General features: G+C 47.4%; 1 protein-coding gene across 11 annotated transcripts in view; it reads right to left on the reverse strand.

Moving 5' to 3' along the window:
• The window catches only part of MICU3 (mitochondrial calcium uptake family member 3), a 217,103-nt gene that overhangs the window by 184,509 nt on the left and 17,754 nt on the right, over positions 1–14,840 (reverse strand). For 5 of the 11 annotated variants that reach the window (XM_033944388.1, XM_033944417.1, XM_033944368.1 and 2 more), the window contains exon 1: positions 9,102–9,623. The exons of 1 other annotated variant lie outside the window; for it this stretch is intronic. In XM_033944388.1, the coding sequence (XP_033800279.1) occupies positions 9,102–9,410 (309 nt within the window). In that variant the 5' untranslated portion in view covers positions 9,411–9,623. Of the gene's footprint in view, positions 1–9,101; positions 9,625–9,665; positions 9,734–13,672; positions 13,764–14,840 lie in introns of those variants that run through there. 5 more of the 11 variants (XM_033944428.1, XM_033944396.1, XM_033944437.1 and 2 more) reach the window with 4 other exon arrangements.

Raw genomic sequence — 14,840 nt, forward strand, 5'->3', positions numbered from 1 at the left:
TGCTTAAAGCTGTGACTTTTCTTTTTTTTTTTTTTTAATTCTTTTAAAGCTATGCCAACCAACTGTTTTGTTCCTTTAAAGCAATGCCAGCCAGCTGTGATTTTTCTTTCCATTTTTGTTTTTGGCTCAGGCTGCCTAGAGTTACAGGGGAGCCCAAAGGAGTGCAGGAAGTCGGGGGAAGGGATAGTGGCCCACACCCCCTATAGGTTCCCATGGGGTCTGAGCTGCATGCCTCAAACTAACACCCACAAGTGATGTCTTGGGGCTGCAGAAGCACTTAGGTTCAATCAAGCTGCGAGGCCTTAGTTGGCACTCTTGGGAGCTAGGCCAGGGACTAAGGATACCAGCTAGAGAACCAAAATGGAGTTTTCAACTGATCAGCCCCTTATACCTGTGATGTCACTGGAAAAGATCAGTTTCTCTACCTCCATCTTATAGAAGGTGGGGATAACAACCCAACAGTTCTGGATGGTATAAGCTCAGATACTCAGGAAAGATATTTTTGATCTAATAGGTCTCTTAACTGGGAAGAACAGGAGCTGTAGATGGGTCTGAATTCAAAAGGGCCTGGGATAGGCATGCGAGATCTCTCGGAGAAAGAAAGAGATAATGGTTAGTGCAGACTAGATTGGCCATTTGACCTTTATCTGCCATCATGTTTCTATGTTTCTAGGATTTTGGAATAGCCATTCTGACACCCACAAAAAATTTGCTTTAAAAATAGACAGAGCACTGAGCAAGTCAAAAGGGATAGAGGCTGACTTAATTTGGGGTTCAATTTCAGTGCCAAATTTCTGCCAAAAGGCTATGGGGCTCATAATCGAAAGAGAAAAACGTCTAAAAACCGGCCTAAGTCGACACTTGGATGAACATTGTCAAAATACATCTAAGTGCCAATAATAAAAACGGGTTTTAGATGTATTTCTAAATGACCTAGGCCTTCATAGAGCCGCTGAACAACCATAGCTAAATGGGGCGTTTCAGGACGAGTGTCGAGGGCGGGAGTTGGGAAGAACATGGGCCAGCTTAGACTTAGTCGTACTGCATGTATAACAGAAAGTTATACATCGACAGAACTTGGACGTTGTGACAGACCTTTTAAAACATGGTCTAAGTCACAAAAATCCACCAAAAGTCACCAGATAAGCACAGCAAACACATAATACAGACCCCCATACACTACCCCAGTGATCGCCGACCCCCCCCCCACCCCATAAAAATATTAATCACAACTTGAAAATTGTGCCTCCAGAACATCATCATTCGGCAGCCTGGCATAGGAAAGCCTAGTCGTGCTGCACAGAGGCCGACTTGGGGGTGGGTTAGGGACCCATGGAGAGGAGGACCCATGCCCATAAGACCCTGTAATCACTGCATTGATACTGAAACATGTGCACTCCCCTATACACCCCCCAAACCCTTTTGAACTGGCATATAAGTGGCTCCTGAAGCCATAAGGGCTATTGGGGTGGTAGATAAGTGGGTCTAAGGGATTCTGGAGGTGTTTTGGGAGGCTCATCATCACCTATAAGGGAGCTGTAGTAAGATGATGACATGGCACCCTTTTTATGAAGTTCACAGCAGTGCCCTGTAAGGTACCTTACTATTTAGGTGCCATGTCTGGGTGTTCAGTCAATCACTTTGGAGACCCCTCCCATGTCCAACAGGGCTTGTTCTAGGCGTTTTTGACTTGGATGAAAAGTTGGACGAAAATGTGGTATAAAGATGGACAATTTAGCGGCTTGGACGATCAGATCAGCAGAACATATAGTTAGACGATTTTCGAAACAAAAAAAAATTTGGACGTATTTTTCAAAAATGTATCCTAAGCTATTTTTTTACTTTGGACGACTTGCGACTTGGACGAAAACAAACTTAGACGTTCCTTTCGATTATGCCCCTCCATGGGCATAGTTTTGAGCATGCGCAGATGCATGCTCAAGGCCCAACAGAGGCAGGAACTTCTTCAAACGGCACCAGCTCATCCTGTGGGTTGCGTGCCGGTGCCAGATGGGGGGCAAGTTTGAAGTTGTTCGGGCGGGGGGGTGCCGGTTTGCACGGGGGCCTATGTGAGTGGAGGGGGAGCGATGCCGGTTATCGGGGGGGTGCTCGCAAATCGAGTCAACACTTGGTTTGCGAGACAAGATTGCGAGGTTTGACTGTAATTCCCTCCTGGCTTTATGTTTTCCAGGTACTTCCTTTGTATCTGCTACATTGCGATGAAACCAAATATATTCGTTCTGTTCAGCACATTTTGTGGAGGGGTCATTGTGCCCGGCTTTCCTACCTGCAGGCGGCACGACCTCTTTACAAAGGGGGTTTGGGCTTGCTTAATCTTCGTTATCTTACCATTGGTTGTGGCGTGCGCCATATTAACGACTACTTTCGGGGCATGACTGATTTTACCAACACCTCCTTGGAACTTTCCTATTTTGAGGGTTCACTTTAGTGCCTATCTCCATTCTATCCCTTCCTCTCCATCTTCTTACCTGGGGCTCTGTATGTTTTGTTTGCCTTTACAGAGGGTCTGGAACTGGGTGTGCTGGTTTCATGGCACAGGTAACTGCGAGTCTTCTTTTCTGCCTATTCAATCCAATAGGAATTTCTTACCTGGTATGGGGGCCTCGTGGTTCACGCATTGGGAGGGAAGGGGGTTGACATACTTGTTTCATCTGATCCATAGAGATGGCACGATGAAACCTTTTGCCCAGCTATGTAGGGATTATGGCCTAACCGGTATTGATAGGTTTGCCTATTTGCAGATCCACCATTATGTGGTTTCCCTCCAGACAGAAAATTTATGTTGTAGTAGGCAGGAATTACTGTCTACGGCCTACACCTTGGGTTCTCAGATGAAAGTACCCCTCAAATTTCACCACCGCTATCTGAAGGATGAGACCCCCTTGCCTGACTATGCCAAATATTAGACCTCCTGGGCCCAAGACCTCCAAGTAGCATTGCCTAATGATCTTATATTGACTGCTGTAACTAGATTGCCTGCACGGAAGACAAATTTGTATTTTTTTGAAATGCAATATAAATTGATATTTCATCTTTATGTATCACCCTTACGTACTTATCGTGCTAAGTTCAAACCATATGCAGTTTGTGACAAATGTGGTCATTTGGATGCTACTCTTGGCCATATGTTTTGGTCCTGCCCAGCCGTTCAGATCTTTTGGACCGGACTGTTTATCTACATTGGACAAAGTTAGAAGATGTCTGTTCGCTTGTCTCCTGTACTCCTCTCTGGAGTTCTCCCTCCTCATCATCCTCGACAGCCGGGTATGAGGGTCTTCCTGAGATGGTCTATTTTATCTGCTTTAAAGTGCATTTTGCTGAAATGGCTGGAGCCCGATGCCCCTACGCTCTCGTTGTGGAGAACTCAAATGATTACTCTGCTGACTTGGGAACATCAGAGTATACTAGACCTTTCTTCCACCCGAGGCCTGCGTTTCACAGCTACCTGGGAGCCTTTCTGGATCACCATGACCCCTTTGGCCAGAAGTTGGATTTTGAATTGCTGTGATGTTTCTCTGTTCATGTTTACTTTTCCTTGACTTCCAGTATACTGTTTGATTCTTGAAGCTTAGTGACGGTGGGACTCCGGAAGGGGTGGTTGGGGGGAGGGAGGGGTTGGGGGGGTTCTTAATATTGTTGAAAATTTGGTTTGAGCTCCGTTTATTGGTTGACACAGTGGAATCTGTATATTTCTCTTTGCTCAAAAAAAAATCATTGAAACATATTTTCTGCTACCCAGGTTTCCCCAAGGGATGGTTGGTATTTTTGAGCTTTGCGCACATTTTTGGTATTTTTATATAATAATTTTTTTGGCACTCACAGCTCCCAGATCTCTCACCATTTACGACTGTGTTTCATTTTCTTCTTAGGAGCTTCAAATTCTTGTATGAGACCGTTTTTCCCTGTTCACAGATTATTTCCAGTCCCATGTTTTTTACATTTGTTTTTATCCTTCATGTAAATTATATCCATTTGGTAAGGGGTGGGCATTTTTAAGAGCACAACGTTTAAGGCCATTCGACTCATATATATATTTTTTTACTCTTTAGCTTATCCAGTTTTTTAGTACCATCTTTCTTGCACGCAGCAGCCACTTTCTTAACTCGTGTCACATTCTGATCTGTCTTTTCATCTTTTATTTTTATCTTTAGCACACTTCTCTTACCTCCTTGTTTGTTAGCATTATAAGGCTTATTTAAGATTTTATCAATTGATGTTTAGGATTTCACAGATATGAGGTTCAAATTCCATTTATCCTTTGTTTTTCAAAAATATATGGTTTCACATATGAGTCTTACATTCCATTACTACATTTTGAGTATCTTTATTGCTTCATAGGGTTTTATGAGTTTATTAAATCACTAGTCTTATAGCCCGTTACATTAACGGGTGCTAGAATATATGTGTGTGTGTCTGTCTTTATTTCTCTCTCTCTCTCTCCCTCCTTAGCCGCTTTCTGTATTTCTTTATGTCTTTCTTTTTCCTCGGCTATCCACCACCACCCCTTGGCTAATTCCCCTGTCCATTCTTCCTTCCTTTTACCTCCTCTGTGTCCACCACCACCCCTTCACTGCTCCCCTTATCCAGGAGCAGCCCTTCTCCCTTAGTTTTACCTCCCCCCTGTCCACCAGCACCCTCTTTCCTGCTCCCCCTGTCCAGCAGTAGGACACCCTTCCTTTTTCTGCCCCCCTGTCCATCAGCACCTCTTTCCTGCTCCCCCTGTCCAGCAGTAGGCCTCCCTTCCTTTTTCTTCCCCCCCTGTCTCTCTCCTGCTCCTTCCATCCTCCCTGAATTCCCCTGTCCAGCAACACCCCTTCCCTGCTCCCCTCTGTCCAGCAGTAACAGCATCCATAATTCAGCAGCTCACAATCAACACGTTTGCCACCCACTGACCTTCACAGCAAAGTTGCATTCGTATCGTCGAATGAGAGCAAGGAGTCATTGCCCGATGCTGCCGGGGGACCTCAACTAAGAAACCCTGTAAAGAGCAGCAGCAAAGTCAGCACAATAGTAGCCCTTCCTCTATAGAGCAAGCAGCCGGTAGCCACCGCGTGCGTGTGCCTGAAGCCAAGCCGCGAGTGTAGGCCCATTTCTGTCCGAAGTTTATTTTTAATTTTGAAGGTGCCAAGGCAGCTCCCCTCACGATCGCCTCCTTCGTCGGAATCCTTCTCCAACGCAGGTGCGTCTCGTGAGAGGACCCACTGCTGCAGCGCAAGATGGAGAGCAGGGAGGCTTGTGTGGCGCGCATGCGCACTCCTACCGGCCACAGCCCAACAGATCAGATCTCAGGGAAAACGCCGGTAAGAGTGCGCATGCGCGCTTAGCATTTTATTATTATAGATTTTAATTTTAGTACTTTTTGGATTATTTAGCTTTTCCACGCATTCGCCACCCTAGGACTAGCAGGGTATGTATTTTATCTCGTCTCTTCAAGTATAATGATCTTTTCTTTCATTGCAATTTTTACAATACATTTTTCTCTGAGCTAGAGAATATGCACTATATCTTGCAGTAGCACTTTTGACTACACTCTTTCATAGCTCTCACTCCACAACTTTCGCACATATTCTTTCACAGCTCCTCTTGTATGTTTTATACATCACCAGTCACATGTATATTTACAGCATTTTTTCACTACACTTTTACGAAAGTGCGCTAGCGATTTTAGCGCATGCACTGGATTAGTGCATGCTATCTGAAAAACAACTGCCTGCTCAAGAGGAGGCAGTAGCGGCTGGCGCCGCTATTCTGCACGTTAAGACCCTAACGCGCCTTCATAAAAGGAGCCCTAAACTGCTGCATGGCTAACGTGACCATTTATTTTTTTCATCATAACGGGGCATCTATTAATTGTCCGCCCCGCCTCCAATCCTGCCCTAGCCCCACCCCCCAATTTCTTCCATTCATTTTTTATGTACACATAATATCTTATTAATTCATAATGGTAACCATAAAATTTAAAAAAAAACCACAAAGCACACTATATGTAGAGAAAATGTTAATTATCATTTATGTTTGGGGGGGTTTCAAAGATGTCAAGGCAGATGACTTTAAAATATGCAATGTCACCTCAGTAACTATAGAAAAATAGACAAATATAGTGCAAAATATAGACAGCAGATATAAATTTTCAAAACTGACACATTTTGATCATTAAATTGAAAATAAAATCATTTTTCCTACCTTTGTTGTCTAGTGATTTCATGAGTCTCTGGTTGCACTTCCTTCTGACTGTGCATCCAACATTTCTTTCACAATTCAGCCCCATCCCCTTTGGGTCAAGGTCTCTCTCATTTTTCGCTCTGTTACGCTCCCCAAATCCAGTGTCAGTTCTCCTTTGTACCTACCACCCCCACCTTTGTTCCAGGTCTCCCTCTCTCTCCCTCCCTCCTCTGTTATGATCTTCCATCTCTCTGTTCTTCCTCAGAGTCTCTCTCCCTCTGTCTGCACCTCCCATAGTCTAGCATCTGCCTCCTGTCTTTCCCTTTTGGTCCAGGCCTTTCTCTCTCTAGTCTTTCTTCTGCTTATAAACCCGCCCCCCTTCTCTGTTCTCTCTCTCCTTCCTTCCTCTCTCTTTCCTATGTTCCCCTCACTGCTTTCCAGCCTTTGTCCCACCCCTTCCCCCCGAAGCCAGCCAGCCAGCCTGCCTGCCTCCCTGCCACGCTGAAGCCAACCTGCCTGCCTGCCTCCCTCCCTCCAGCACCGAAGCCTGGCCTACCACCAATTCTTCTGCTTGCACCCCCCCAGTCCGCCGCCGCCCACTGCAGCTTCCCGCCTGCTGCCGCAACTGCAAGAAACAAAGGTCCAGGCGCCAGCCCACAAGCCTTCTCCCCGTCAATTCTGACGTCAAAGAGAAGGTCCGGGCCAGCCAATTGCTGCCTGGCTGGCCTGGAACTTTCTCTCCGACATCAGAATTGATGTCGAGGAGAAGGCTTGTGGGCTAGCGCCTGGCCTTTCCCTTCCAGCAGTTGTGGCAGCGGCAGGCGGGGAAGCAGGGAGAGAGCCCAGGCTCCATGATCGCCTGTCCCATTGTCCCCAAGCACAGCTTCGGGATGCTCTCGGCATCCCAAAGCTGTGCATGGGGACAACGGATCTTAAAACGGGACGTCCCATTTAGAACGAGACGTATGGTCACATTATCTATACTGCATGCTAATATCACTCTTTGAGGATGTTTGTAAAATATCTGTTTCTGCATATCTTAAAATAATAAAGGTCTTGTTCAAAAAAGCTGAGCTCCTAAATTAATGCTAAGTTAAGCTCCAGAAAAAAAAAGTGGGAATAACCAACATAGATGGACCAGGATGAGTAGAACAAAACAAACTTTACTGACTACTTTGTCTCAGTGGAAGAAAACAGAAAGTAAAACCAGCTTGATGGAAGGTTGATCCAAGGCATATGGTTATAAGAGAAGCGACATTGGATTGAAGTGAACTCAACAAGGGCTATGTTTTAGCTACCAGGTCTTCATCAGGAATCCTCATAAAAACAAATACAAGAACAGTACATCAAAATCTATATATGCCAATATAAAAAGAGCTGAGCAAGTGTGATTAAAGAGGAGTTCTGAAAAGCACATGATAGTGAACATACATACTCAAATTTAAGCTGAGATTTTTTGGGCAAAAAAACTAGCCCAAATATGGGGGTCTCGGCCTATATTCGGATCAGCGCTCCCCCCATTTGGACCTATAGCAGGCTTCTGCTGGGCCTCTCATAAGACCTGGTGGGCCAGGACAGGAGGGATCACTTCCCACTTCCTGTCCCAGCTCAAAAAACATTTACCCAGCCTCTCGCCTCCCACATGTATCTTTAAAATCCCCGGTGGTCCAGAGGTAGGGCTGGGGCAGGAGGGATCCTCTTACCTCCTGTTCCGGCCAACTGTGCCTTCCATGTCCTTAGTGCCCCCAGTGCCTCCTTCCCATGTCCTAAGTGTCCTCAGTGCCTCCTTCCTATGTCCCCCTCACTGCCTTCCAGCCTTTGGCCCACCCCCTCCCCCTAAGCCTATCTGCCTGCCTGCCTACCTCCCTCCCTGCTGCGCTAAAGCCTGCCTCCCTCTCTCCAGCGCCGATTTAACTTTCCCCCAGTCCGCTGCAGCCGCTGCTTCTTGCCGCCCAGAAGCCTTCTTTCTGACATCAATTCTGACGTCGCAGAGGAAGTTCCGGGCCAGCCAAGCAGCGATTGGCTGGCCTGGAACTTCCTCTCCGACATCAGAATTGACGTCGGGAAGAAGGCTTTTGGGCGGCAAGAATCAAGGCTGTGGCGGACCGGGGGGGGGGGGTGAATCGGCGCGGGAGGGAGGCAGGCTTAAGTGCGGCAGGGAGGGGAAGTGATTGCCGGTCCATTGTCCCTGCGCACAACTTCGGGACGCTGTCCCTTAAAACGGGACATTTCGGCGGCCCGAAATGGTGGGTCGGGACAATGAGACTGTCGGTCCAATAACGGGACGATCTTGTTGAAAACGGGACGTATGGTCACCTTATGCATGGCATCACATGATTCACCAACAAACAAGTTAATTTATGCATATTACATTTTTACATCATCACTTTCTAGGATGCCCGAGGAAAACACGTTTTGTCGAAACATGGACCGTTTTGGGTCCAGTGCTCTCAGCGGACTATGTCCCTAAATTATTAATGTGGATTGCTATACATTTATACATTTTGAATAAAGTCCATTTCAGGAACATCATCTCTCCACAGTGTTTCTTTGGTTTCTCTTGGACTTTTCGGGTCAATTTTTTTGTCTTGTGTACACCAAAGCAACCATAGAGCTGACACGCTCACCAATTTGAATAATCCCTAATACAGACCATGTAAATCCCAGATATCATCACAACATGCAACTAGCCTAATCCCCAAAACACGCCCATTCTGTGCTCTTCTAACCTATCCCAAAAATGGATATCGCCACTACCCTGCACCATCCCTAATACAGATCCCCATCTACCCACAGAAGCATCCCTACAAGCCTGCACCATTCCTGAAGCAAAACACACCCATCAATACAATCCTAACTACACAGACAAGCTGCTGGCTGGCGATCAGCGCGTCTCCCTCCCCCATTCCGTTTCTTACCGTTTCTTTAGCAGCCGCCGGCGGAATGGCAAGTAGCCAGCCCTCCCAGCTCGGCCACACGCTGTCGCCATTATCGGCAGGATTATCGCGATGTGAACGGCGGACGGCTCTCCGCTCATTCTCCTGCCGATTATAAAAATGGTAGGTGAGGTAGGAGGCTGCGGCGGCTCCGGCCGCGGCCACTCCCAACTCTGCCCGTCGTCCGCTGGATTCCGCTGAGGAGGACAGCGGACGACCTAGCAGAGCCCCGGAGTCCCGGGCGTGGGACAACGATCGCCGGGGCCGCAGCAAAGCGCGCAGGGCGGCCATAACGGCGCAGAATGACAGCGAGCAGGGGCAAAGCTCGCGAGAAGAGGCCTCCGGTTCCCACGCGCACACAGACAGACACACATCCCTCCCCTCCTTCTGAAACCCCAACTTCAGCTCTTAGTCTTACACACACATACTTCCTCTCCAACCTCAACTCTCACCCTCACATAAGCACACTGCCCTTTTCAACCCCCAACTCCTACTCTTACACAGACACACACCTTCTCCTCTAAACCTTAAATCACATACACATACCCCTTCCACTCAAACCCCAGCTGCCATTTGCATATATTCTGCTGCTTGTCAAATTCCAGCCCTCATTCTCTTATTTGTGAAGACATAAAGAGAGGACACATGACTCCACCCACTGCTCCCCATAAAAAAAAAAAATTTCACTCATTTCCTTGGTCTCTTTTCCCATCCTCTACCCTTTTAGTGCTTCTCTCTCATTGGCTCCCACCAGTGGCGTAGCGAGGGTAAGAAGCACCCAGGGTGGTGGCGCCCCCTCCCCGCCGCACATGTGCACCCCTTCCATACTCTGTACCTCTTTTAACTTCCCCGACACAAGCAACATCGCCAACTCGCTGCCCGTGTCGGTTCTCCCTCTTGACGTCACTTCCTAGGCATGGGAAACGAGATGTGAAGTCAGAGAGAGAGCCAACGCTGGCACAAGCAGCAGGTTAGAGTTGCTGCTCACGCCAGCAAAGAGATAAAGGTAAGGGGGTGAAGTGAAGGCACACATGCGATAGGGGAAGGAATGGGAAGGAGAGGTGGCACCTGGGTGAACTGCCTCCCTCCCCCCTTACTACACCACTGCCTCCCACCATCTTCCCCCACAAGTGCCTCTCTCTCCTTCCAACCCGCCCCCTCCCCCCACATACACAAATAGGTGCCCCCCTCTTTCCTTTCAACCTCCTCTCCTGCTGTTTCTGTCTCTTCCCTCTCCAGTGGCGTACCTAGCATATGTGACACCCGGGGCCCATCATTTTTTGGCACCCCTCCCATCTGTACAAAAAACATGATTTTTAGTAACAAGCCACACGTCACACATGAGTACCTAGGAAAAGGCAGCATCTTACATACTGCAGTGAGCAGTACAACATCAATACACCCATTATAAAACTAAACAAGCCAGACTGGTACAGATCAATCCTACACCGTCAATCCTAACAGAAAACCATGTCTTTCGAACACAAAGAAAACACCTTCGCCTAGTATGGAATATGTAATCACAAACTAACCCCTCCCACTTTTACAAAACTGTAGTGTGGATTTTAGCCACGGTGGTAACAGCTCTGATGCTAATAGAATTCTGAGCATCAGAACTGCTACCACCACGGCTGGCGCTAAAAAACGCTCCACAATTTTGTAAAAGGGGGGATAAAATAGAAATACATAGACAAAGGTTAAACTGAACCAGTAAGATGCTGGACTCTACTTACAATGCAACACCACAGAAACAGTGACACATGTCTCCTAAAGCAATAAATAAATAGAAAATTTTTTTCTACCTTTGTCTTCTGTGTTTCTGCTTTCCTCATCTTGTAACTCTCTTCCTTCCATCCACTGTCTGCCGTCTCTCTTCCCCTATATGGCATCTTCTCTCCTTCTATGCCCCTTCCAGAAATTGTATGTCTCCCCCTTCCATCTCTCCTTTCACCCCCATTGGTCTTGCATCTCTCTCCTCTCCTTCCCTCTCCCACACCTGTCCTCTGCAATCCCTTTCCATTTTTCCCCTCATTTTCCTTTTCAATTTATTTTCTGCATCTGTCTAGATTACGTTCTTACTGCCCTCTTATCAATGTCCTTTTATATTGTCTACCTAAAGCTTGCCACCTCTTTCCCTCACCCCTCCAATGTTTCCCTAACTCAATCCTTTTCTCCCCATCATGTGCCCTCCTTTTATTTATCTCCTCCTTCCATCATGCACTTCCATCCAGCGTCTGCTCCCCTCTTTCTCTCCTCCCATTTCCTTCCTGCATTTGCTCCCTTATCTCTCCCATCTACACTTCCATCCAGCATAGACTCCCCACTACCATCCAATCTGCCATTTTTCCATCCACCCCTCTTCAATTAGCATCTGCCCCTTTTCTTTCCCTCCAATATCCTTCCCCCTTATATCTCTCCCCTTTCTCTATACGTCAATTCCATCAGCACCTCCCATCCATATCACCCTGCCCCCTTTCTTTCCCTCCACCACTCTTCCATTCCAGTAATCCTGCTCCTTTCTCTCCCTTCATGCAGCAAGGTCCCACGATAACTGTAGCTGCTGTAGATGTACTTACTCTGGAGCGGACTCGGCAGCCGCATGCTGGAAGGTCCCGCGATGACTCGTCTGCTGGCTCTGCTCCGGAAGAAGTAAGTTACATCGGAGGAGGTGGACCCAGCAGACGCAGGGAGTTGTGGCAAAGTCCCGCAATGACTGCGTCTGCCGGGTCCACCCCCTCCTACGTAACTTACTTCTTCCGGAGCAGAGCCGGCAGATGAGTCATCGCGGGACCTTCCTGCACCTCAGCGCGGCTGCCGACTCTGCTGCGGAGAAAGTAAGTCAGAGGTAACGTGACCATTTATTTTTTTCATCAAAAGGGGACATCTATTAATTGACTGTGTATCCTTTCTTTAATTTCTTTCTTTCTGCACTCAGGCCCAACAATAGTCCCTTTCTATTCCCTCCCTCCTTCCTTCCCATGTCCATAGTGCCCCCAGTGCCTCCTTCCTGTGTCCTTAGTGCCCCCATTGCCTCCTTCTCATGTCCTTAGTGCCTCCCGTGCCTCCTTCTCATGTCCTTAGTGCCCCCAGTGCCTCCCTCCTGTGTCCATAGTGCCCCCAGTGCCTCCGTCCTGTGTCCATAGTGCCCCCAGTGCCTCCTTCCTCTTCTTTCTTCCCCCCAGAGCAAAGCTGTTTGCCCCAAGCACACCCCTCCCCCCCAAAGCAGCCCCCTTTCCCTCTCCCTGTCTCTCCATGGCCCCTTCTGTCTTCCCCCCAGAGCAAAGCTGTCTGTCCCCAGCACACCTCCCCCCAAAGCAGCCCCCTTTCCCTCTCCCTATCTCTCCATGGCCCCTTCTGTCTCCCCCCAGTACACCCCTCCCCCCCAAAGCAGCCCCCTTTCCCTTTCTCTCTCCCCCTGATCCGCTTCTTACCTTCCCTCCATCCCAGCGTCTTCTGGCCTGCTTCCCTTCAAAGCAGCCTGCGATCGTGGTGGCCGGCTTTAGCGAACCCTGCAGGCCGTTCTCCAACTCAGTAGTACGTTCCCTCTGACGCGATCCCGTGCGTCAAAGGGAACGTACTACCGAGGTTGGAGAGCGGCCTGCGAGGTTCGCTAAAGCCGGCCACCATCGCAGGCTGCTCTGTAGAGGAGGATCAGCATCAGCGGCGAGTGAGGGCGGGAGGTGTGTTCCCTGCCAAGGACGCGGACAGGGAGAGAGCTTGCCTGGCTTCCATGGTGAGTGAGGGCGGGAGGAGGGGAGTGGCCAGAATGTTCCCTGCCGCTGGGTTGGAACACGGCCACGGATCACACACCACGGCGGCAGGGAACACGAAACCCTAAGTGCGCATTGTAGCGTGGCCGGCCCTCAAGACTAGCGGTAACCGGCCCACGCTTATAATATTCCCTCAGCGTGCTTCCCCAAGAGGGAGGAAGACCTTGTTGTGGATAAACTATCCTGTATTCAAAACAATATGGCTTCACACAGGTAGATTTCCAAAAGAAAGAACTCAAATTTATTGTTCATCCGAACAGGTCCAAACAAAGATGCATGAAAAGTAACAGACTAAAAAGGTCATGGCAATAATAGTGAAAACAAAATAATATTGCGTTTACCAGCCTGGTCTGGTTAATTCTCCCAGAATTTTACTAATATCCCAGGTAAGTTCTACTGGCAAGTAGTGAGAACAGTCCAAAGTATAGTAGAGTCTCTGGCAGCCTTTAACTCTCAAACAAAAAAAAAATTCTGAGCAGTAAAAATGTAGCCGTGCTTCACCCTTCCCTTCAAGCATACAGGAGTGGAAGGATATGAGCTTCACCAATACAGCTCCTTGGTACAGCAAAACACAAATGAAAAATATAACCCCCAAACATACTATCCGGCAGTCATGCAAACTGACTCCCAATCTTCAGGGTTTTCACAGTTCTCCCAGCAATGCTTTGCCCATGTGGCTTAATTGTCCTTAAGCCAAGTTCCTGCAGCAAGCCACCCAGCACACAAAAAAGTCCATAACAAAACCCAACTCTGAAAAACACACACCCAGCCAGTTCAGCTTACTTCCAAGGCTTCCAGACATTCCAGCTCTAGAAGGGAACTGCAATCCATGTCCTCTGGTACCTGGGTCTCCTGTGCTTGCTGGTATGCCTCTGGGTCAAACATTTCCACATCCGTGGGCTCTGGAGAAGGTGGAGGTTCCTTCCACCTGGGAACTTCCTTTCCTTCCTCCCTCCTCTTGGACAGCCAGCTCTCCAAGTGTTCTAAGGCTGCTGTGTCCCGCCCAGTCCTACTCAGGGGCCGGACTCCTTTCAGCTGAGGCTGCCTTCTGCCCTGTTTAGCCAGCCTCTTACAAAATGGAGGATTTAAAGGGGCCCTGACTGTTTTCACCAGGCTATGATCCAAGTCTTGTTCAAACACAGACTGTACTTCCTGTTCCTGTTCCTGTCTAACAGGAACAAAGTGATTAGCCCGGACTAGTTTTACAGGATGTTTTTTAAGGGTCTTTACTTTCCCTCCACATCCAGGACCCAACCCCCAATATCCCCCCTCCCCAACCCATCCCAACTTATAACACGACAGCTTGTAAGCACACCTCTAGGTCAGGAGATCACCCACCTCCCCTATGCACCCTACTTCTACCCAAAATGAATCCTCTAAATATCAATTAATAAACATACAATTTACATATTAATGTTTAGGATATCAGGAAACAATCGATTCCCTATAACAGTCATATTCAACTATATAATTAATTCCTATCTAAGATTTAAGATTACCCAAGAAATCATAATATGAACCAATCCACACATAAATATATAAAGATATATACTAATTAATAAAACCTCTAATGAATAAAATTCATTGCTTATCAATACATATTATTCAAAACCAGAGCAAAAGCTGCACATACACGTTCAGTCTGAGGCACAAAATTAATTCCTATCTAATACTTTAAAATTTAATAAATCAGGACACAATCATTCCTAATTCAGTCATTCATTCATAAATTCGTTCATTCATTCATTCTTACTGAAACACAGCAAAATAACAAAATAACAACCACAACACATCACAACTGGATCCCGACAGCTACTCACCACATTTCCTGTAAATTTTCATCACTCTAAGTACAGTTCATTAAAACTGATTAAAAGAAGCTATAATTCATTGTCTAAAAACCCAAATAATACTAAACCACAGCATTGATTCCCAACAAAAATTTCCCAAC

This window comes from Geotrypetes seraphini, chromosome 1 (assembly GCF_902459505.1).
Source record: "Geotrypetes seraphini chromosome 1, aGeoSer1.1, whole genome shotgun sequence".
Taxonomy (NCBI): domain Eukaryota; kingdom Metazoa; phylum Chordata; class Amphibia; order Gymnophiona; family Dermophiidae; genus Geotrypetes; species Geotrypetes seraphini.